This window comes from Salvelinus sp. IW2-2015, linkage group LG4p, assembly GCF_002910315.2.
Source record: "Salvelinus sp. IW2-2015 linkage group LG4p, ASM291031v2, whole genome shotgun sequence".
NCBI lineage: Eukaryota > Metazoa > Chordata > Actinopteri > Salmoniformes > Salmonidae > Salvelinus > Salvelinus sp. IW2-2015.
The window spans coordinates 21,595,536-21,619,666 of NC_036841.1; the positions used below are offsets into that span (position 1 = coordinate 21,595,536).

General features: G+C 40.1%; 1 protein-coding gene across 3 annotated transcripts; it reads right to left on the reverse strand.

The window, feature by feature from the left end:
• Positions 1 to 733: 733 nt before the first annotated feature.
• LOC111960697 (protein FAM118B) lies at positions 734 to 11,922 on the reverse strand. 3 transcript variants are annotated; one of them, XR_002876888.2, is made up of 9 exons: positions 11,554 to 11,922; positions 10,096 to 10,200; positions 9,589 to 9,892; positions 5,771 to 5,998; positions 2,432 to 2,560; positions 1,953 to 2,250; positions 1,554 to 1,616; positions 1,365 to 1,451; positions 734 to 1,254 (listed from the first exon to the last, which is right to left on the reverse strand). XR_002876888.2 is itself a non-coding variant. In XM_023982862.2 (8 exons), exons 1-8 carry the CDS (start codon positions 11,673 to 11,675, stop codon positions 1,438 to 1,440), a joined length of 1,263 nt encoding a protein of 420 aa, XP_023838630.1. In that variant the 5' UTR covers positions 11,676 to 11,922; the 3' UTR covers positions 734 to 1,437. The 3 variants fall into 3 exon arrangements, 2 of the variants coding, with proteins under 2 accessions (XP_023838630.1, XP_023838631.1); XM_023982862.2 differs by having other exon boundaries at positions 734 to 1,451; XM_023982863.2 differs by having other exon boundaries at positions 734 to 1,451; positions 9,589 to 9,841; positions 11,554 to 11,775.
• Positions 11,923 to 24,131: the final 12,209 nt, after the last annotated feature.

Here is a 24,131-nt window from a genome sequence, read left to right on the forward strand (position 1 = left end):
TATCCAATCAAATAGAGAATATTTATTTGTCCTCACTCACAGGTTACTCAGATTGTCAAATTCACTTCCTGGCATTTGGTGTCTGTTTTCCCCCTTCACTTCAACGAGAACATGTCAGTTATGAAGGCTTGCTGGATGTGACACGTTTCAGCAGCCACCCCGTTCCCGAGGAAAGCTTAGTGACCATAGTGCCTATCCTATCTCTCCAGTTTCCCTGAAGCATCACCACTACACGGGTGACCGTCTGTCTGCTGAGATCTGAAACTTCAACAAACCCAGTAACTACCTTCTGTTTCTCGCTCTCTGGATGGACTGCTATAACCCCCATCCCGATGCCCCCTTCTTCCTCTGCAATTGGAGACTTGAGTGATCCTTCAGTTTGGTGGAGTTGAAAAAATGACTGACATTTTGTTGGGGTTGTCCTCCAGAGGCTTCATGGGTCTACAACTGGGGCACTAGGAGGCCTCGACTTTAGATTCTTTCAATTTCTTCCCCTTTGTCATTTTGAAAACAAATACAAGTCTTACATTTGTCCAGTCCCTTTTCATTTGCAGTAGTGCAATGAGAATCAAGAGTTATATAGATTTGTCATTTGAGAATGTAAACATTTCTAAATAAAGCTGCTATGATGGCATGGAACAACTTACTTCCTTTTATATGTTTTACAATGCCAACCTTGGAACAAATGCTGATAGTGTGGTCTGGATCACAATGGAAAAGGAAGAGTCGGGTGTATGATACCAAAGTGTTTATATATATTTTTTTAAATAGCACTTAAATACCTACATTTCACAAAACATGCAGTATTAAAAATACAAAAGGCATAAAAAGAAACTGGGTGGATTGAATGCTGATTGGCATATCAGACCGTATACTTATTTTTACTGGTCTAATTATGTTGGTAAGTAGCTTCTAACAGCAATAAGGCAGGCACCTCAGGGGTTTGTGGCAAAAGGCTGTATCTTGGCGCTGCATCAGAACAGCCCTTACGCTATATATTGGCTACATTTTCCCCACGCCTGCTTCTCTTCAGAAACTATCACATCTAGGTCCACTGGACTGACTCTCCAGCCATCATTCAGGACAGGATTCATTTCCAAATTATGTGCGAGAAACCAGTCCTTATGTCATCCCTACTTCACACATCTATTTCCGTTAGGCCTACATTTACATTAAGTTGCCAGGTTGGACAGCTGCTTTCAGTTTACTTTCCTATTAGCTCCTTGGCTGGATCTTTCCCTTTGTCATGACAATCTAGTACAGAAGAAAATAAAAACAATAAGCGGGTGACTAGAGCAGTAACATGGTCTCTTCTGGCCCATATTTGCAATGGAGGAGTTGTAGTAGATCCAATGAAACCAGACCTGAGTAGTAGACTGAACTCTATGAAGGAACGGTGGATGAAAAGGACTGATACTCCCACCTGTTTTGTGCCTGTCAAGAAGAATAGTCTGGGCAGAAAGAAGGTGAACAGGTAAAAGACCAAGGAGAACCAACAGCTGTATATTACCACAGACTGCCATGCATTAGGTAAGCCTGTACACAATCCTAACCTTGAAGGAGGCACTTCTGTGAATGAAAGCCATTCTGGGTTTCCTGTTCTTGGGAGGGAGATCCTATGAAAATCACAATGAAATCAACAAATTAACAATAAATAGTGAGGGCAAACAAAGGAGCTATTCATGTTTAAACACAGGAAAATGTGCAACTTGGCTCACTAAAATATAATTCCTCAGTAGCATCACCGTAAGAGGAGATCCAAGCCCTAAATAGATAATTGTTTTATGACCTACAGTAACATATCACCAAATAAGTGATCTATTGTAGGAAGTGGATACTGTATGATTACTAAACATACAGTGAGAGAGTTTGAGTAATTTCACTGAAACTGGTAAGTTGTATGTGAAAAGGCTCTCCCCTTCCTATAAATTGTACCAGAGGGACTTCCTTACCCCAGCTGTTAGTGACGGTGTCGCGGTTGCAGATCTCGTTGGCCAGCCGCTCAAAATACTCGGGCAGGTCAGAATACTCATTGCCGTAGGAGATGACCTTGATGCCCTTGTCCAGCATGTTGTCCCGCAGCTTCTTGAACTCTCCAACGTCCTCGCGCCGCACCAGCATGAAGTGCTCCAGGTCCGACTTGTGTTTGACCGCCTCCAGGAACAGAGCCTGGAAGGTGGTGTCGTCCACCGTCCGCCCGCAGCCCAGGAACACAAACGACTTGGTCTCATACAGTTTCTGGATCTCCCTCTGTTGAACCAAGATAATTCAGTTTTCATTAAGACACTGACAGAATTTACTTTACTTAAATTTAACACAATGAGATGGGTCTTAAATTGGTTGAAAAATTATTATTTTTAAACATTAGCAACTGCTAAGAGCTAAAACATTTCCAGGGTATCATTTAAAGGCTGCCTGTCTCAATGCTCACCATGACCTCAGTGTTCCTCAGTACATTCTGGTAGCCAGCAGGGTGCAGTACAATGCCACTGGGATTCGTGTAAACACCGTGAATGTGCAAAACGCTCAGACTTCTCTTCCCCTGAGCCCACTCCAGGACCTGCACATACACACATTTCACAGTCCATCGCACCAATACCTGTTCTCACTGGGTAGAGAGTAACAAAACTAATGTCAGACGGGATATTTGTTCTGATGGAGACAGAGCATAAATACCACACCTGAAGGGCATTATCACAGGTTTCTGATAAATACATAGACTTATGTCAATTATTTTAATGCTTCTACATAAATAACAATCAATGTTAGGTCCCTGCTAAGGAGAGAGTAGGAATAGTGTTTATAAGTTCTGCTTAAAGGAAAAATATATTTGTCATGTTAGTTCCTATTTCTGACATTGATTAATCCATAAATGTTGGAGGACGTTTGAAAATTTGACCTCAATATATACTAACGACATAATAGTAGAGTACTACTTCTGTCAGAGACAAAATACTGTACTTTCACAGGTCAATACGTTGACCATTTTCTCTGGTGTAAGGACACCATATTAGAAGGGCAACAATATTAGAAGACATGTTGGGCTTTGAATCAAATACCTTCCCTTGAATTTGCCTTTAATACGCCTTCAACATGTTTCATGTGTAAGAGCATTCCCTGTGTTGTGAGCATAAACATTGTAGTATAGTTAAACTGTCATGACCTCAGTCTTTCATAGACAACTTCCCCGAACAGGGGTCCCTAATCATTTGAGTCAATCTACTTGCACACTCATCTTCTGCACATCTATCACTCCAGTGTTTAATTGCTATATTGTCATTATTTTGCCACTATGGCCTAATCATTGCCTTACCTCATTTGCACACACTGTATATAGACTTTTTATATTGTATTATTGACTGTTTGTTTATTCCATGTGCAACTGTGTTGTTGTTTGTGTCACACTGCTTTGCTTTATCTTGGCCAGGTCGCAGTTGTAAATGAGAACTTGTTCTCAACTAGCCTACCTGGTTCAATAAAGGTGAAAAAAAAAAAACAGCTCTGATGCCATCTTAAGGTCAAAGGGGACCAAAACCTATGTTCCAGTGTCCACACCACATGCCCAATTCTATAGATATGACAAATGTAAAACATTTCTTAACATTTAAATGGCAATTGTTTTATAATTTAAACGTTACGAAAAAAATCATTAAATTAGGTGATGTAGATACAGTTGAAGTCGGAAGTTTACATACACTTACGTTGGAGTCATTAAAACTAATTTTTCAACCCCTCCACTAATTTCTTGTTAGCAAACTATAGTTTTGGCAAGTCGGTTAGGACATCTACCTTGTGCATGACACAAGTAAATTTTCCAACAATTGTTAACAGGCAGATTATTTCACTGTATCACAATTCCAGTGGGTCAGAAGTTTACATACACTAAGTTGACTGTGCCTTTAAAAAGATTGGAAAATTCCAGAAAATTATGTCATGGCTTTAGAAGATTCTGATAAGACTACTTGACATAATTTGAGCCAATTGGAGGTATACCTGTGGATGTATTTCAAGACCTACCTTCAAACTCAGTTCCTCTTTGCTTGACATGAGAAAAATCAAAAGAAATCAGCCAAGACCTCAGATAAAAAAAATTGTTGACCTCCACATGTCTGGTTCATCCTTGGGAGCAATTTCCAAACGCATGAAGGTACCACGTTCATCTGTACAAACAATAGTACGCAAGTATAAACACCATGGGACCACGCAGCTGTCATACCGCTCAGGAAGGAGACGCATTCTGTCTCCTAGAGATGAACGTACTTAGGTGCGAAAAGTGAAAATCAATCCCAGAACATCAGCAAAGGACCTTGTGAAGATGCTGGAGGAAACAGGTACAAAAGTATCTATATCCACAGTAAAAAGAGTCCTGTATCGACATAACCTGAAAGGCCGCTCAGCAAGGAAGAAGCCACTGCTCCAAAACCGCCATAAAAAAGCCAGACTACGCTTTGCAACTGCACATGGGGACAAAGATAGTACTGTTTGGAGAAATGTCCTCTGGTCTGATGAAACAAAATTAGAACTGTTTGGCCATAATGACCAGTGTTATGTTTGGAGGAAAAAGGGGGAGGCTTGCAAGCCGAAGAACGCAATCCCAACCGTGAAGCACGGGGGTGGCAGCATCATGTTGTGGAGGGGCTTTGCTGCAGGAGGGACTGGTGCACTTCACAAAATAGATGGCATCATGAGGAGGAAAATTGTGGATATATTGAAGCAACATCTCAAGACATCAGTCAGGAAGTTAAAGCTTGGTCGCAAATGGGTCTTCCAAATGGACAATAACACCAAGCATACTTCCAAAGTTGTGGCAAAATGGCTTAAGGACAACAAAGTCAAGGTATTGGAGTGGCCATCACAAAGCTCTGACCTCAATCCTATAGAACATTTGTGGGCAGAACTGAAAAAGTGTGTGCGAGCAAAGAGGCCTAGAAACCTGACTCAGTTACACCAGCTCTGTTAGGAGGAATGGGACAAAATTCATCCAACTTATTGTGGGAAGCTTGAGGCAGGCTACCAAAAACATTTGACCCAAGTTAAATAATTTAAAGGCAATGCTACCAAATACTAATTGAGTGCATGTAAACTTCTGACCCACTGGGAATGTGATGAAAGAAATAAAAGCTGAAATAAATAATTCTCTATTATTCTGACATTTCACATTCTTAAAATAAAGTGGTGATCCTAACTGACTCAAAACAGGGAATTTTTACACAGATTAAATGTCAGGAATTGTGAAAAACTGAGTTTTAATGTATTTGGCTATGGTGTATGTAAACTTCCGACTTCAGCTGTATGTTTGAGCGTATGCTCGCTAGGGGACAATGCAGTTCCATTGGCAAATAATTTGAAAGATGCATATCTCCTCCTACTAATGTTACAGCAATGTTGTGTTAGGTATTTGTTAAATGTTACATTTTTCCCCTTATGAGGATCGGAACCTGTTAGTTGTAGTTTTGTAATAGCTCCACTGTGATTTTAATTTCGTCCAAAAATGTAACTTTTTCAGTTAGGGATTTTCTTTAAATGATAACAATCCCAATTACATCATAGCGAAGTGGTGTGCTAGTGTAGCTTTAGAAACAGAGACTAGATCTGCACACATGACATACTGTAACAAAAATGTTCACGCAAATTCCCAATTGGCATCAATCCATGATGTGTTATTTCAATGAAAGTCAGTTATGCACACAATTTAGAATTTGGTCCTAAAGAGCACACAAGGCCATGACTACAGATATCTTTCCAAAGGGGAAAAGGGATATGTTGTTACCTTCTTCTCATCTGTGAGGTCCAGAGACTCCAGCTTCGATCCCTGGTGGGCTGCATAAATTTCCAGCAGGTTGTCAAAGTTGGTGGTGAGGACCAGCGCTCCACTCTCCATCAGCTGCAGTACGGAGCGGAGAAGGTGCTTCCCCGCATTCTCCATCTTACACTCCAGATCGTCAAACACCTCGTACAGGCAGTCCTTGAAGAAGGTGGACCGCACGTTGCCTGTTCTCTGCAATGATAGGGCAGGAACACAATGAATAGGGGTTAGTGGGTGTGTATTGCATTTCTGGGACCAGATTATACTGCTGGTACTTAACTACTAGGAGGGAGACATTTTATAAAAGCATTTTCAGTTTTTTTAAAGGTATAATAAAGCATTTATGACTGGTTGTGGTAGTCATGTAAATGAAAGGTGAAAATGTTTTTCGATCATTAGATGTGGCATGTAAACAGTTGCTATACACGGTAAACATTATGGCTATGGAGCAAAGAGTTGGTGGGCAGGATGTTTGAGTAGCCATGAGATTATGGCTGTCTGTAATGGATAAATCTCATTACCGAGAGCTACGCAAAACGCTCACACTACCTGGCAATGGCTGTAGGAAAACATAGAAGTGCTGGCCTGCTATGAATAGCACTGTCGAGGTGAGTTTAGCACAGCCAGCTGCCTGGCCGACTGCTGGACTGTAGAGATTAGAGATCTAGTGGGCTAATTAACTAATAACAGGATCCCTTTCCACAGGAAGGAAGGCATCATCACCAAGGGCAAGCATCTAGCTATCCACCCACCCTGCTGCTGACTTCTGCACTGAACAAATTCTCCTTTGTTTCAGGATTTATGTAACGACCAAATAAGGTATAGTACCATGCTCCGATCCTGATTTTGAGATTGATATAGCCTAGGATTCAACCCTAAAGTTGAGTTGTTTTCAACCAATCTAGTCCTAAACAGAGAAAGTTGTAATATAATTGCCAAGAGTATTTTGCCTAGGTCATTCAACGACAGCATGAAAGGATGTAGGTCACAAACATTAAGTCTAACCTTCAGATTAGGCTCATTAACCGACATTATGTGCCAAAACACAATCCTAATCCAGTTATTTACATTGTTTGGATTGCCCTCGTTGCAGCACCAATACCATTGGGTTAAACTGCTGTGTCCCACTCGGTATTTGATCCCTTCTTGAGACGCGGGACACTCCTCCTTGCAGAAGCCTTGGTTCTCTTCAGCGGTTCTGTGAACAAGCACCCACTGGTTGAATAAATGTTGTTTTAATGAAATTATGTTGAACCAATGTGGAATAGACGTTGAATTGACATCTGTGCCCGTTGGGCAACAATGTGACCAAAGACTAAAAAAGGCGAAGCGATGACAAATCTCTCCTTCTACACTCTACAAGAGTCCTCAAACTAAGAGAGTCCTCTTTTCAAAGTGTTTCTTTGTCTTTAAATTCAGCATATTAAATTCTACAAGAATCTACAGTTGAAGTTGGAAGTTTACATACACCTTAGCCAAATACATTTAAATTCAGTTTCACAATTCCTGACAATTAATCAGAATAAAAATTCCTTGTTTTAGGTCAGTTAGGATCACCACTTTATTTTACGAATGTGAAATGTCAGAATAATAGTAGAGAGAATGATTTATTTCAGCTTTTATTTCTTTCATCACATTCCCAGTGGGTCAAAAGTTTACATGCACTCAATTAGTATTTGGTAGCATTGCCTTTAAATTGTTTAACTTGGGTCAAATGTTTTGGGTAGCCTTCCTCAAGCTTCCCACAATAAGTTGGATGAATTTTGGCCCATTCCTCCTAACAGAGCTGGTGTAACTGAGTCAGGTTTCTAGGCCTCCTTGCTCGCACACGCTTTTTCAGTTTGCGATCAAGCTTTAACTTCCTGACTGATGTCTTGAGATGTTACTTCAATATATCCACATCATTTTCATCCCTCATGATGCTATCTATTTTGTGAAGTGCAGTCCCTCCTGCAGCAAAGCCCCTCCACAACATGATGCTGCCACCCCCGTGCTTCACGGTTGGGATTGCGTTCTTCGGCTTGCAAGCCTCCCCCTTTTTCCTCCAAACATAACACTGGTCATTATGGCCAAACAGTTCTAATTTTGTTTCATCAGACCAGAGGACATTTCTCCAAACAGTACTATCTTTGTCCCCATGTGCAGTTGCAAAGCGTAGTCTGGCTTTTTTATGGCGGTTTTGGAGCAGTGGCTTCTTCCTTGCTGAGCGGCCTTTCAGGTTATGTCGATACAGGACTCGTTTTACTGTGGATATAGATACTTTTGTACCCGTTTCCTCCAGGATCTTCACAAGGTCCTTTGCTGCTGTTCTGGGATTGATTTGCACTTTCGCACCAAAGTACATTCATCTCTAGGAGACAGAACATGTCTCCTTCCTGAGCGGTATGACAGCTGCGTGGTCCCATGGTGTTTATAGTTGCGTACTATTGTTTGTACAGATGAAAGTGGTACCTTCAGGTGTTTGGAAATTGCTCCCAAGGATGAACCACACTTGTGGAGGTCTACAATTTTTTTTCTGAGGTCTTGGCTGATTTCTTTTGATTTTGATGTCAAGCAAAGAGGCACTAAGTTTGAAGGTAGGCCTTGAAATACATCCACAGGTACACCTCCAAATGACTCAAATAATGTTAAATAGCCTATCAGAAGCTTCTAAAGCCATTAAATAATTTTCTGGAATTTTCCAAGCTGTTTAAAGGCAATCAACTTAGTGTATGTAAACTTCTGACCCACTGGAATTGTGATACAGTGAATTATGTTCAGCTAAAGTTGCGTACCCCATACTGATAAGATGCTGAACATGTACAGACAGGCCTGTGGAGAACCATTGCTTGCTAAGTAAGAACAGAAAAATATTTGCCACAGGGTCCATGGCTGTGTAATCACCTGATAATCATGTCTCCTCTTGTGAGCTATTTAGTCTGGTGGGGCGCTCTGTTATTCTGAGGCTGAATGAAAACCTTGGCAGTGGCTGGTGTTCCCGGATTCACATTACTCCATGATTACAAAACATATTTTTTTACTAGGCAGCAGCACTCCCATTAAAACGTTAAAGCCCTCCCAAATCCATAGCCAACAGCAACGGGCCTGCATGATTGTGAACCGGAATAAAAACTATGGATAAACCCACAATGGGATGTTTGTTCCCTTTGTGGCAACAGGCAGGCTGCTGAAACAGAGCATGTTTAAGCAATGTGAAAGATGCGATGAGACATGACTAACACTGAAGGCAGATGGTATTAAGACCTCATCAAGCAGTTATGGTTTGAGCCAACCTGGTATGACGGGGATATGGGCTGGTACGGAAATCCCTAAATGTTTTCCCCTTGAATTTCTCCATCATTTAGTCACGGTCCACTGGTTCGTTGACTTATTGAGAAATCAATGAGTGGTTGTTCACTGGGGGGGATTTCTTCATCTAGCGAATAAAATAACAGGCCTTAAAAGTGCCAGAACTGGTTGAGCCAACTTGTCAGTGGCTTTGAAAACAACGCAATGAACGATGAAGTGTTGTTGTTGTAATCTATCAGTGCTGTACTTTGGTTAGGGCATCACCTTTTACAAAGAACACAGGTTGAAAAACCTGAATCAAATGTTTTCGAATTTAGATATTATGCTGACTCCTTGCCACTGTCATTCCCACTAGGATTACAAATCCCAATACAGGAAAGTTTACAATGAACGACACTGGTGTGCCTCAACCAGCTGGAGACAGTGTATTGGCAGTGTCCTGTCCACGTCTGGCTGTCTGTGTGTGCAAAGGAGTGGGGGAAGGGAAGCCTTACCGGAGAGAGCTTCTGGATGAGGTCATGAGCCACGTGGACTAGGTTCTTGTCGTCCTTCAGGCTCTTCTGAAAACGCCGACTCTCCTCTTCCTCTAGGAGGTCAAAGTCGTTGGCCGCGTCCAACAAGGCCTGGATCAAACCCTTCCAGGAGCGCAACGCGGGGACCTGAGGGGCCACAGCTGAACTCACCCCTGTACCAATAACTAGGACCAGCTCGGAGGCCCGCTTGGTCTTCAGGCTGGGCAGCAGTTTCCTTTGGGGCAGGCAGAGATTGAGTGATGGTTCCATTGATGGTTCCCAAATCCTTAGACAACATGAAGGTTAAACAAATCATGGCAAGTTTACTTGTTGCTGTTTGAACTCAAACCTAGGCTGAAAAGATAAAGAATGGGTTTAGGAACAGGAACTAAGAGAAAAAGCTCCTGACCAGTGACATACCAATAATGTTTTGGCACATAAACAGGAACTGAGTACTAAATGTAGGCTACTCATATCAATTTTTGTTACCTGGGTTTCTTGGTGTTGGAGTCAACATCCTGAGGGTCAGCAGGAGCAGGCCGCTTCTCGGTTTTCACAGTCACAACAGAGGCCACAACAGAGGCCATTCGGCTCCTGTAAGACAACCATGAGAAATAATATACATACAATACCATCAAAGCAATAACTTAAGTGAAATGCAATCTGGAGTAACCACAGAGTCATGATCTCAGTTAATTGTATCATACATAGAACAGCACCTTTACAGGGCAGTGTGCCACTGTCCCCATTACTACCAAAGGCAGAGCATCAGATTCACCTTACACTAACTAGCATTACATAGTGGAACATCCATGGGGCTAACCTTACACACCAGAGAAGATTTAATCACCAAGTACTGAGATGCCGAACTACGGGCAATTCCACGATAACAGAATTAGATTCAGATTTTTCACTTTAAAATGTATGCCAAACAAAAACTATTGATTTCAAAGTTTAACAAACCATACAACTCTATGTACAATGACTACCTTGAACAATTTACAGTTAAAAAAAAACACTTACTGGAAAAACTGTGCAGATGCTAAATTTGGTAACAAAGCGGTAAAATCTCCCTCGGTTAAATTCTGTGTTACCAGACTTTGTATCTGCACAGTTATTCCTGTAAATGTGTTTTGTAAAAATTGTTAAAAGTAGTCCTCAAGTAGTGCAATGTTCTATGGTTTGTTAAACTTTGAAATCAGTTTTTTGTTTGGTGTGGCTTCATTTTGGGCTAATGGGTGGCAGAGCGGTCTAAGGCACTGACTGCATCTCAGTGCTAGAGGCGTCACTACAGACCCTGGTTCGATTCCAAGCTGTATCACAACCGGTCGTGATTGGGAGTCCCATAGAACCGCGACCCAGCGTCATCCGAGTGAGGCTGTCGTTGTAATAATAATTTGTTCTTAACTGACTTGCCTAGTTAAATAAAAAATACAATTTGAAAGTGAAAAATCTCGGCGTAATCTATTAGCTAAATTATCTTCATATTGTATTACTTCCAAAGTCTGTCTTGAGGCCAATTTATTGTATCTTTATTGCAATAATAGTAGTCTTGGGGCTCAATAAGAACGATACTTTCCTCCTGGAGACAAAAACTTCACTCCAAGGAAAAACATTTTTTGGTGACGTGTTCATTCATGATGGCGAAATTTGAATCCCAAATTTCCGCATGACAACAATGAACTAAAGTCAGCTTAACTTTAGCTAACTGTACACAGTATACTTTGGCTATAACGTTACTGGCTAGCTGACTTTACCTAGTTAAATTGGCTAGTTACTTACTAAGGACGGGAAGAACGCAGTCAGGAAGAATTGGCTGACGTTAGCTAACCAGTTGGCAAAAGTTCAATGTACTGTACAGACTAGCTAGAATGACGTTAAAGTTGGACTAAAACGGCGAAATATGACACATTGGCTAGTTAAATTCACACAAGTATTTACACTTACCCGGATAACTCCAAGTTGCTTTTTTGGTCAGAGGAAATATTCAACTTGCTAGCAGACGACCCGTTAACGTCAGCTGACTTGCAACTGCGAGTTAAAAATCCAGTACAGTCTACTACGGACATATCCTGCTTTAAAAGCAGGTATTTGAGATTGTTGTACTTGACATGGGGAAGTCGGAGTGCCTTTGTCTACTAGATGTTATTCTTAGCAAATCTATTTAGCTATCAAATTTTCTCAGTCGACTTCCCCTGTGTACACAACCTGTCGACTCATATGCAGCTGGAGGTCTGACTGTGTGTGTTGTGACAGAGTTGGACAAGGCAAGGGATGTGCTCAGCGCCCTACTGTAAATCCCACTGGCTCTCTACATTCTGGAAAGGGGTAAACAATGTTTTAACCCCACCTCCCCACTTACGATCAGCCCATTGTGATATTAGCTAGATCAGGGATCGGCAACTTTGATGAGGGTGGGGGTCACACAAAGAGGGGCCGCAGTGGCTCGCCGGTTTGCGTACCTACATCCATACCCACACATTGAGGAGCCGGCTCTAGCCTTTTGGGGGACATAAGTGAAATGTTTTATAGTTCATTTCCTGCAATTCTACTCATTTCGCCACCGGGTGTGGGGAAATGTTACCGTTTTAAACCAAGTTTGCTGCAATTCTACCCATTTAGCCATGGGGTAGAGAGAATATTTATCGATTTTATAGCTACATTCATGCAAATCTACTCATTTTGCCATTGGGTGGAGAGAAAATGTTGAAGATTTACTGATAATTTCCTGCAATTCTACACATTTTGCCATAGTGTATATCTGAGTGAGAATGTCTAACAAAATCAATGGGGCCCAGGTTGGTAATTAAACCATGATTACTACAAGTTTAGATAGCTGGCWAGACTAATTTACCAATCTAAAAAATGTTAACTGACGAGCTATTTGAGTGACTGTCAGTGATTGACATAAGAGACAAATTGCTGATGCAGCACAACCAAATTTCAAAATTGCCTTGTGTATTCTACTATTTTAACTCTCAACTAAAATATGTGATTTTTTTTGTTTTTGGAAATTCTTCCAAAGACAATTGTCAGTTGCCCATCCCTGAGTGAAATTCTCTGGATACAAAGTTCCAAAAAAGACTGACTGGAAGAAGATAACCTGATGGTTCAATTTGGCTTAGATGGCAAATGGGTGATAATGCACGGTGAGGGGGTCTTCATATCTAATGCAGTTACGTAAGACACTGTTGAATGTGCTTGGACAAGGACTATCTATTTTAGAGCTAGACCAGTTGCCTAATTCCAGAAATTGAGACCTATCACTTTCACACTGTAACAATCTTCTTGTCTGATGAAGAGTAGTCAGGATCGGACCAAAACGCAGCGTGGTACGTGTTCATGATATTTATTTGAACTCAGAACACTAAGACAAAATAACAAAAATAGACCAACACGAAACAGTTCTGTCTGGTGCAGACACAAAGACAGAAAACAACTACCCACAAAACCAACATGGAAAATGGCAACCTAAATAGGCTCCCCAATCAGAGACAACGAGAAACAGCTGTCTCTGATTGGGAACCAACTCAGGCCACCATAAACCTACAAACCCCTAGACAATCCAAAATCCCCATAGATAACAAAAACACTAGACAAGAAAACCCTAGATAATACAAAAACTAAACAAATCACCCCTTGTCACACCCTGACCTAACCCCCAAAATAAAGAAAACAAATATAACTAAAGTCAGGGCGTGACACACACACAGTATGCAAATGACAAACTACTTATCTCAGAGTTGTAGCACAGTACCCGCCCATGACCTATGACCATATGGTGTTGCATTGATTGCTGAGAGCTTGTAAAATTTTAGATATAATGCTACTCCGTGTCACTGGTAGTCAATTAGAGAGGGAGACCATGCTATTTACTCACAATACTGTTAAGAAGTTTTGTTGCCCACCATAAACTGTTCGCCGGACCTGCAATTGTGTGCATCTGTTATATTAAGCAAACCTAAGTTTACTACCACCACCCTGGAAACAGAGGCATGCATGTTGCTGAGATTTTGTACTCACACCATTCTGAAACTAGGAGACTGACCTATGTTGCACAGTAGTATTCTTGGAGTAATTCATTTGGACAGAGTCCATAAGAGAGCAAATGCATTTTTCTCTAATGGAAGAGGTTTCAGCTCTCTCAAAGGCTCATAGCCACAGCCTGAGAAAGGGCACAGAAAATGTATGACGGAAATAAAGGAGGCTCAGTATTACTGTGTATGAGGATGACAAGAGTGGCTTCAAATGTTCCCATTCTGGAGACGTGTGTTATCAAACAGCGTGGTAGACTCAGCTCCAGGCTTCTCTCAGGTTTTTGGTGAAAACCTGTGGCAGAGGCTAACAGCATGTAGCCTACAGTTTCCCATATCTGTTATCTGGTGCCTGCCTATCCTATCAGTCATCCTGAGAGAGCACACCTGGCTGTGGCTGTAACCAGCATGATAAACACCAACAGACCGACCATCAGCTGGGTTTCAGGGATGAGTTAAAATCATCAACCCTCTTGTTCTGTGAAAATGCATGGGAATAATTTTATGTTTTGACTTCAATAGCCTTTTAGCCCTTACCACAGTGCGTCTCCAGCTCTATTCCCTTCCATATATTACATAAATCGTTGATACATTTATGTGGGACTAATATTTATGACTGAGACAGATATAAAATGACACTTGAAAAGTACATGCTTGAGATCCGGGTAAACAAGAGGATTATTCAAGCAGTTGCACAAAAACAACATTGATGATGGCTCTTTGTGATGATGATTAGGCATACCATTCATGTAATGCATAAAAACAGGGTACCCAGGGTCCATTTTAGTTGAATATAAAATATCATACAATTCATTTATAACACATTTCTTATACATTTGTACATTCTGTCAGGTTTTGGCCAAGACTGTTCGGGTTTTGGTCACTAGATGTCCCCATTGCACCTTTTTTGTACCTTTTGTTTTTCTTGCTCTAATTATTGTTTGCACCTGTAGGTCATTCCCTTGTTAGTATTTAAACCCTGTGTGTTCCTCAGTTCCTTGCTCAGTGTTTGTAAGTTAGCACCCAGCCCCAGCCCAAGCCTTGTTTTATACAGATATTTCTCTTGTTGGATTTTCCAGAGGTTCTCTGGTTTAGTTCTTGTGTATTATTTGAGTAGTCTTTTGAGGTTTGTTTTTCCCTGCTGTTTTTTTTTTACCACTTTGTGGAGTTTCTTTTGTATTTTTGAGGATTTCCATTTTGTGCCTCTTGGCTTTATTTTTGGACATTGTGGATTTAGTTTCTTTGCCTGAAGATTTTGTTCTTTAATTAAACCACCATCTCTAGTACTGCTGTGTCTGTCTCATCTTCTGGGTTCTGACGATTATTAGTGACTGTTTCTCGCACCGGGTCCTGACACATTCTATAATATTATTTTAAGTTATTCTTTTGTTTTTCCTAAAATGTATAATTCAACACGACGCCTACATGTTTAAACTTGCCTTTGTGACAGCTGAAAACATTTATTCATCATGAAAAATAAGATATTTCCACCCAACCTTTTTGTGAAATTCGGATAACAACCATATAATTTCCCTGTCTAAAACAATTCAATCAATGTAAATTTTACATAATATACTAATTTACCTAAAAAATATGGATGTGGTGGAAATGACAAGGTGTGGTAGTAATGACATCTATGTAAAAACAAATTATAATTGGATCACCATTAGCTGTTCCAAATGCAGCAGCTACTCTTCCTGGGGTCCACACAAAACATGAAACATTACGTAATACAGAACATTAATAGACAAGAACAGCTCAAGGACAGAACTACATAAAATATTTTTAAAGGCACACGTAGCCTACATATCAATACATACACACAAACTGTCTAGGTCAAATAAGGGAGAGGCATTTTGCCGTGAGGTGTTGCTTTATCTGTTTTTGCTGTTCATTTGAGCAACATAATAGGAACGGAGTTCCATGCAATAATGGCTCTATATAATACTCTATGCTTTCTTGAATTTGTACTGGATTTAGGGACTGAAAAGACCCCTGGTGGCATGTCTGGTGGGGTAAGGTTGTGTGACAGAGCTGTGTGTAAATTGACTACAGAAACAATTTGGGATTTTCAACACATTAATGTTTCTTATAAAAAGAGTCCTCAACTCTTAGCCAAGAGAGACTGGCATGCATATTCTTTATATAAGCCCTCTGATTACAATGAAGAGCAAGACGTGCCGTTCTGTTCTGGGCCAGCTGCAGCTTAATTAGGTCTTTCCTTGCAGCCAATTCCTCCTTTGGCTACCTTTCCTTTCAGTTCTCTGCTGCCAATGACTGGAACGAATTACAAAAATCACGCAAGCTGGAGACTCATATCTCCCTCACTAACTTTAAGCATCAGCTATCAGAGCAGCTTACAGATCATTCCACCTGTACATAGCCCATCCAACTACCTCATCCCTATATTGTTATTTATTTTATTTATATATATATATTTTTTTTTGCTCCTTTGCACCCCAGTATCTCTACTTGCACATTCATCTTCTGCACATCTATCACTCCAGTGTTTATTTGCGAAATTGTAATTATTTCGCCACTACGGCCTATTTATTGCCTTACCTCCCTAATCTTACAAAATAAACTCGATCACACAACTGGACAATAATCAAGAGAAGACAAAACTAGAGCCTGCAGAACTTGCTTTTTGGAGTGTGGTGTCAAAAATGCACAGAATCTCTTTATTAAAGACAGACCTCTCCCCATCTTTACAACCATTGAATCTATATGTTTTGACCATGACAGTTTGCAATCTAAAAGTAAAGCCAAGTTATTTAGTCGCCTCAACTTATTCAACAGCCACACTATTCAATACCAGATTCAGCAGAGGTCTAGAACTTTGGGAATGATTTGTACCAAATACAATACTCTTACTTTTAGAGAATTTCAGGGCCAGCCACCCATTCAAAAACAGACTGCAACTCTTTTTTAAGGGTTTTAGTGTCTTCATTAGCTGTAGTTGCTGATGCGTATATGATTGAATCATCAGCATACATGGACACACATGCTTTGTTTAATGCCAGTGGCAGGTCATTGAGCTGCCCTGCGGTACACCACACTTTACATGTTTCACATTAGAGAAGCATTCATGAAAGAAAACCCATTGAGTTCTATTAGATAGATAGCTCTGAATCCACGATATGGCAAAGGTTGAAAAGCCACAACACGAGGAGTGGGAGGCCCCGGTGCACAACTGAGCAAGAGGACAAGTACATTAGAGTGTCTAGTTTGAGAAACAGACGTCTCACAAGTCCTCAACTGGCAGCTTCATTAAATAGTACCCGCAAAACACCAGTCTCAACGTCAACAGTGAAGAGGTGACTCCGGGATGCTGGCCTTCTAGGCAGAGTTCCTCCGTCCAGTGTCTGTTTTCTATTGCCCATCTTAATCTTTTATTTTTATTGGCCAGTCTGGGATATGGCTTTTTCTTTGCAACTCTGCCTAGAAGGCCAGCATCCCGGAGTCACCGCTTGACTGTTGACGTTGAGACTGGTGTTTTGCGGGTACTATTTAATGAAGCTGCCAGTTGAGGACTTGTGAGACGTCTGTTTCTATAACTAGGCACTCTAATATACTTGTCCTCTTGCTCAGTTGTGCAACGGGGCCTCCCGCTCCTCTTTCTATTCTGGTTAGAGCCAGTTTGCGCTGTTCTGTGAAGGGAGTAGTGCACAGCGTTGTACAAGATCTTCAGTTTCTTGGCAATTTCTCGCATGGAATAGCATTCATTTCTCAGAACAAGAATAGACTGACGAGTTTCAGAAGGAAGTTATTTGTTTCTGGCCATTTTGAGCCTGTAATCGAACCCACAAATGCTGATGCTCCAGATACTCAACTAGTCTAAAGAAGGCCAGTTTTATTGCTTCTTTAATCAGGACAACAGTTTTCAGCTTTGCTAACATAATTGCAAACGGGTTTTCTCATGATCAATTAGCCTTTTAAAATGATACACTGGGATTTAGCTAACACAACGTGCTATTGGATTACAGGAGTGATGGTTGCTGATAATGGGCCTCTGTACGCCTATGTAGATATTCCATAAAAAATCAGCCGTTTCCAGCTACAATAGTCATTTACAACATGAAAAATGTCTACACTGTATTTCTGATCAATTTCATGTTATTTTAATGAACAAAAAAATTGCTTTTCTTTCAAAAACAAGGACATTTCTAAGTGACCCAAACCTTTGAACGGTAGTTTATGTTTTTTCAACAACAGGTTATGATCAATAGCATCAAAGTGTGCACTGAAATCTAACAGTACAGCTCCCGCAATCTTCTTCTTATCATTTTCTGTCAACCAATCATCAGTTATTTGTGTCAGTGCAGTACATGTTGAGTGCCCTTCTCTATAAGCATGCTAAAAGTCTGTTGTTCATTTGTTTATGGAGAAATAGCATTGTATTTGGTCAAACACAATTTTTTCCAACAGTTTGCTAAGAGCTGGCAGCAAGCTGATAGGTCTGCTGTTAGAACCAGTAAAGGCCGCTTTACCGCTTTTGGGTAGCGGAATTACTTTGGCTTCCCTCCAGGTCTGAAGACAAATACTTTCCTCTAGGCTCAGATTAAAGATATGACAGAGTGGCTATAGAATCAGCTACCATCCTCAGTAGCTTTCCATCTAAGTTGTCAATGCCAGGTTTGTTATTATTGATTGATAACAATAATTTTTCCACCTCTCCCACCCTAACTTTACAAAATTTAAATGTGCAATGCTTTTCTTTCATTAATTGTTTTTCTATGCATGAATATGATGGCTCACTGTTCGTTGTTGGCATTTCCTGCCTAAGTTTGCCCACTTTGCCAATGAAGTAATCATTAAAATAATTGGCAACATCAAATGGTTTTGTGATGAATAAGCCATCTGATTCGATGAAAGATGGAGTTGAATTTGTTTTTCTGTCCATAATTTCATTTACAGTACTCCAAAGGTTTTTCCCCATCATTATTTCATTGATCTTGGCTTCATAATATCATTGATCTTGACTTCATAATACATTGTCAAACATTTAATTAATATAAGACAAAGTAAGATTGAAAAAGTAGCCGATGGGCAGAGCTCAAGCAGATGGGCCTAGATTGCAGAGGGTCATCCGCATAGAAGAGCTCAGTGATCAGAGTGAAACTGTCTCATTTGTGGTATATCCAACACAGGTATGGAGGGTCACCTGCTTGTGAGAATCACCAAGTGAACTGCCTGGATTTAATTGGTGTATTTACACAGGTCATTCTCTGTAAAGTCAATATGCATGATGATCTCCTCTTTCCGCAGATTCTCTTTTCATTCTCTCAGTTTGGAGTATTGGTGTTGAATATTGTACAATTGTTTCTCCAACTTGTCTTTCAATCCTTTGGAGAAGTCCTCCAGTAGAATTTACAGTGTGCCACACACATTTCCTTTTACTGTCAAATGTACAGTGAACTTCTCCATGTTTCCCTCTTTGTTTTTCTTCTATCGCTCTTCAGCTTTGTTTTTCCACAAACCACCATGTCTGCTCACCAGCATCAAAGTCAGATGTTAAAACTCTTTTGCTTGGCAAAGGGAACACTCTCTGTACATACACTCTTTCTTCAGGTCCTCATAAGGTCCTTCTTCAGGTCCGCACAAAGACTCAATAAGGTTTTCAATATTGCTGCAGCTGATCACTTTGTGATACTGTAGCTTGTCTGCCATGAACTGGAGGTTGGTGTGGGTTTTGCAGAGGCATGTGTCCCTATCCTGGACTGTTGGCTTGACAACCCAAAAGGGACATCTCTTGCAGATTTCATAGTATGACATTTTAATCTGTGAATATTCCCTCTTAAACTTCTGATAAAGGTTCTGAATTGTGCCATTTAGGAAGCGCTTCTGCTTATTTTTCTTCTTGCTCGTTAGTGTGTCCTTTTTCCCTGTTGTTGCTCTACTGTTGTCGTCACGTTCATAGAATCTAGTGATTTTCTCTTCTGTGGCTGTGCTAATTCTGTTCCACTGCTTTTTCCCGGAGTTTTGAAGACTTGTTGGCCTGTTTTCATTTGCCCTCATTGCTTTTGCTGAAAATCCCAATTCTCTTTTTGCGGCTTTGACCAGGCCATTGTAACGCAGGTCAACTAATTTGGAATACTTATCGTTCCTAGTGAGATTCCAGTAACCAATCATATTATACTATATTGATGTTTAAATTGACAGCTATTACAAATCAGCTGTCAGAAACTCCATGACGAGCAGTTTATTTTGAGCCAATCAAAACTCAATATTCTCTTAGTCCCTCTCCTAACGTCACGTTAGAACGTAACGTGAAGAGCTACCGCCATTCCATGGAAGAAAAACTTAGTTTCAAATCGTTGAGAAGTTGTATAAAACTGAAATAAAAAAGAGAGAACTGGATATTAACACTCACTTACCTATACAAACGTGCTGTCAAGGGATTGAGGGAAAGATTGCCAGGATTTTGTCATTTTTTTGTATGGATTCAGTTCCAGCAAGGATGGCGAGCCGCCCTAACCCAGGACATCAATAAGATTTGCATTCGAGTATTTACTTTCCTTGGAGAACACAGAATTTGCACTGCCATACTACGGTGTGGTAGGATTTTTCTTGCGAGACATCATCGCATCATACATTGCAGTGGGATTGTTATAAACACATGCTACACTTAAACACCATACAGTGTTTATTGATAGGCACAGTCACTCACATTTGATTCCATCTCATAGTGGTTTATGTCAATATTTGTGAATTGGTTTGTGTTTTCTGTGGATTCATGTTTATAATATTGCTATTGAACTTTGAAATCTGAGACCCTCAGACTAAGAGAGTTGGGTGTACCCTAGTAAACTATAGGCAGGATATATGGCCGATATCTAAGTCTATTGTACTACTATATATTTTATTGTATTCCTCAGCTTTCCGTAAAGCTTTATCAAGTTTGACATTTGTCATGCAAGGATCTCTGTATGTTTTTTCTTCCAGCAAGTATTCGACGTCTCATTCCTGTTGCAGAGAATGAGGAAGGGGTATCAGGGCATGCATCAGGGGCAGGTATGTTGGCCTCATGTTCTGGCTGGAAGTCATCTGGTGACTGAGGTGGTGTGTTGCCTGACAGGTAGGTCTCCATTGCAACTGTTCTCTTTCAAGTCTGTCTTCTATTCAGTTTGCTGCATTTCCATGGCATTCTCTTCTTTGTTCTGGCTTTGTAAGCTCAGAGATATTTCCCTTCTCGTTTTTCTTCCAGTACCTCTTCCTGTCTTTTTGCAGATGTTCCTGGTATAGTATAGGATCATTTTTTGTTTTGTTTCTATGTCTGTGACCTCTGTGCTGTTTTATGTGGCATCTTCTATAAACAAAGAAAAATACTACTTAAGTTTTCACCTTGGAGCATTTTCTTTAAAACATGATTAAGTAAGCCTAAAGTTTAAAAAAAACTAATATTTTTCCTTTCCACCAGTTACATTTGTGATGGAAATGACACTTCTACAGTTTTTGGAGGAAAAAGACAGACTGCTTAGCATGCTTTGGCTAGTATTACAGCCAGCATATAGTGTCAGTGTCACAATTAGTTTCCATGGTAACTAAATTAACATTCTCTTGAAAAAACTATTAATGAGGAATTTGCCCTTGGTGGTGGAAATGACACCACTACCAAAGGACAGGTATATATTTTTTGGGGGAAAAAACAAAAGGGCATACTCACAATAAATATTGAAATAGATGTTATTTAATTGACTCTTTCTCTAGTAGATAACATTGTATAATGTGTAATTATTGTTTTCTCATAAGAAAACATAGTAGAAGCTCAAGTCTGGGCCAGGGACAAGGGCAAAACAATGAAATTGAGGTATGAAATACATCTGAAAAGTATCTAAAATACTTATGTGAAATTAACATATAAAGAAAATCTCAAAAACGAACCCAGAGGACATAGAAGTGCCCGTAGATGCAGAATCACTCACATATTCCATTTGTCATAAAAAAGGGGTTTAAGAGAGTAGCTAGATATTGTCACGGCGGTATGGACACAGACTTAATTAAACAGATGAACATCCTTGTTAAACAAGAAAGTTTATGTAAAGGGTGATTGGTGTTAGTAACAGTGGTGGAAAAAGTTCCCAATTGTCATACTTGAGTAAAAGTAAAGATACCTTAATAGAAAATGACTCAAGTAAAAGTGAGATCAGATCAGAGGCAGTAGGGATGATCAGGGATGGTCTCTTGATAAGTGCTTGAATTGAACAATTTCTGTCATGTTAAGCATTCAAAGTACTTTTGGGTGTCAGGGAAAATGTATGGAGTAAAAAGTACATCGTTTTCTTTGGGGATGTAGTGAAGTAAAATATAAATAGACAGACAAAAAAAGCTACTTAAGTAGTACTTTCAAGTATTTTAACACCACTGGTTAGTTAGCCTACTTTGAGGATACCAATAATAGCGTACGTGTGGCTTACACACCAAAAATGGTGAGTGCACCATCTGCTGGTAATTATGAGAATTGCACCCACAAGGAGCAGGCCAAAGGTTACTAAGACAGTTTACTGCTGTAAAAACATTAGGACAAAAATACTAAAGAAATCTGCATGAAATCAGTTAATTCCATTAGTACTGCTTGAGGAAATAGGAAAGTAGGACCAACCCAGAACACATGAAAATCCTTTGCAAGCCCTGATGTTAGCTCTAGCTCTGCATGTGCTCCAAAGAATCGGCAGGGGCACTGCTCACCATAGAAAGGTTGATAGGAGGCAACTCTCCCTGGATTAGTAGAGAATAATAAAGAGGTCTACAGGTGCAGAGGAGAACATACAGCTGGAAAAGGAGTTAAGAGAAGACCACACAAATAACAATCATTCATATATCAAGGAGATATATAATTACTCAACTTGTTTCAACCAAAGTAAATGGAGAGAAATAATAATAATACAATTTGGATCATCACACCCTATGGTATATAATTGATGATCGTATGGCTTTGATTATTGAATGTGCTGTAAGACTCCACTAACACATCAATCAACAGAATAGATACACAAATACAAGACGCCCTATGAAAGAGGAAGGAATTTAAACTGGAAGATGTTACCATATTTTACCATTTGGGTATTGATCATTATCTTAAATAAATTATAAAATCTGACTTATTACACTGCTCATACTATTTCAGGTTGACCTATTTTAAGGAATTCTGCATTATCCTGATTGTGCAAATTGAAGTCCACCTTAAATTTGAGTGTTTTGAGAATTGTAATATTTTTCTGTTTTGAATGTACTATTCATAATGTTTGGGTTGTTGTAAGGAGAGGGATTGGAAGACACCTGACCTGACCTGAATCTGAGAATCTGTTGCACTAGCATTTGGTATTTGATTATATAATATGTGATCTTCTACATAAGCACAGTGATACTAGTATGCCTCCTTTGTTTTTCAATGTTGACACAATGCATTTAGTCATCAGTTCTGGAATCCGAACACTGGGATTATAGGAACAGTTATTTTTGTCGTTGCAATAGAGAATAATGTAAATGTAGTTGTTTTTTCCCCTCTATTGAGTGGTGCCTTTGTGACACCAACTACATTGGTTGTCTAATTCTGAGATACTGACCAGTGTATGACTACACTATCCACTCCACTGCCCTCCTTATCCTCTATCATTTACCTTTTTATCAACTCAGATGTCAAGATTGTGTTGGCTATAGGCAGAGCTACTGTACATACAGATCTCTATATGTCTCTGGCTATATAGTCACGAACTTGCTAGTTTTACGTTACCATACTACCAAGTCTTGTTAAATGATTGTTCTACTCTATTAATGTTCTATGACTGTTTTGGATAATAGGATATTATGGTTTGCTTTTAGATTAATTGTTCAAAGTCTACAAGTGTCGTCTCCTGGGTGGCGCAGGGATCCAAGGCACTGCATCGCAGTGCCACCAGAGACTCTGGGTTCGAGCCGACGCCCGGCGCACAATTGGCCTAGCGTCGTCCTGGTTAGGGAGGGTTTGGCCGGTAAGGATATCCTTGTCTCATCGTACACTAGCGACTCCTGTGGCAGGCCAGGTGCAGTGCCCGCTGGCTTCCGGGTTGGATACGTGCTGTGTTAAGAAGCAGTGCGGCTTGCTTGGGTTGTTTCGGAGGACACATGGCTCTCGACCTTCGTCTCTCCCGAGCCCGTACGGGAGTTGTAGCGATGAGACAAGACAGTAACTACTAACAATTGGATACCATAAAATTGGGGGTAAAAAAAAGTATTGAAGTGTTACAATCAGTATATTACATAATAATAAAATTTTACCCAAATGGTAAAATCTTCCAGTTTAAATTCCTTCCTCTTTCATAGGGCGTCTTGTATTTGTGTATCTATTCTGTTGATTGATGTATCAGTGCAGTCTTACAGCACATTCAATAATCAAAGCCATACCATTTAAATTAAATGATTACAATTGTATTATCTTGTTGTTAACCCTGCTGAGACTTGTAGGTTAGTGTATGATTCATTTCCCTAAATATCTCTATGAAGGACATGCCA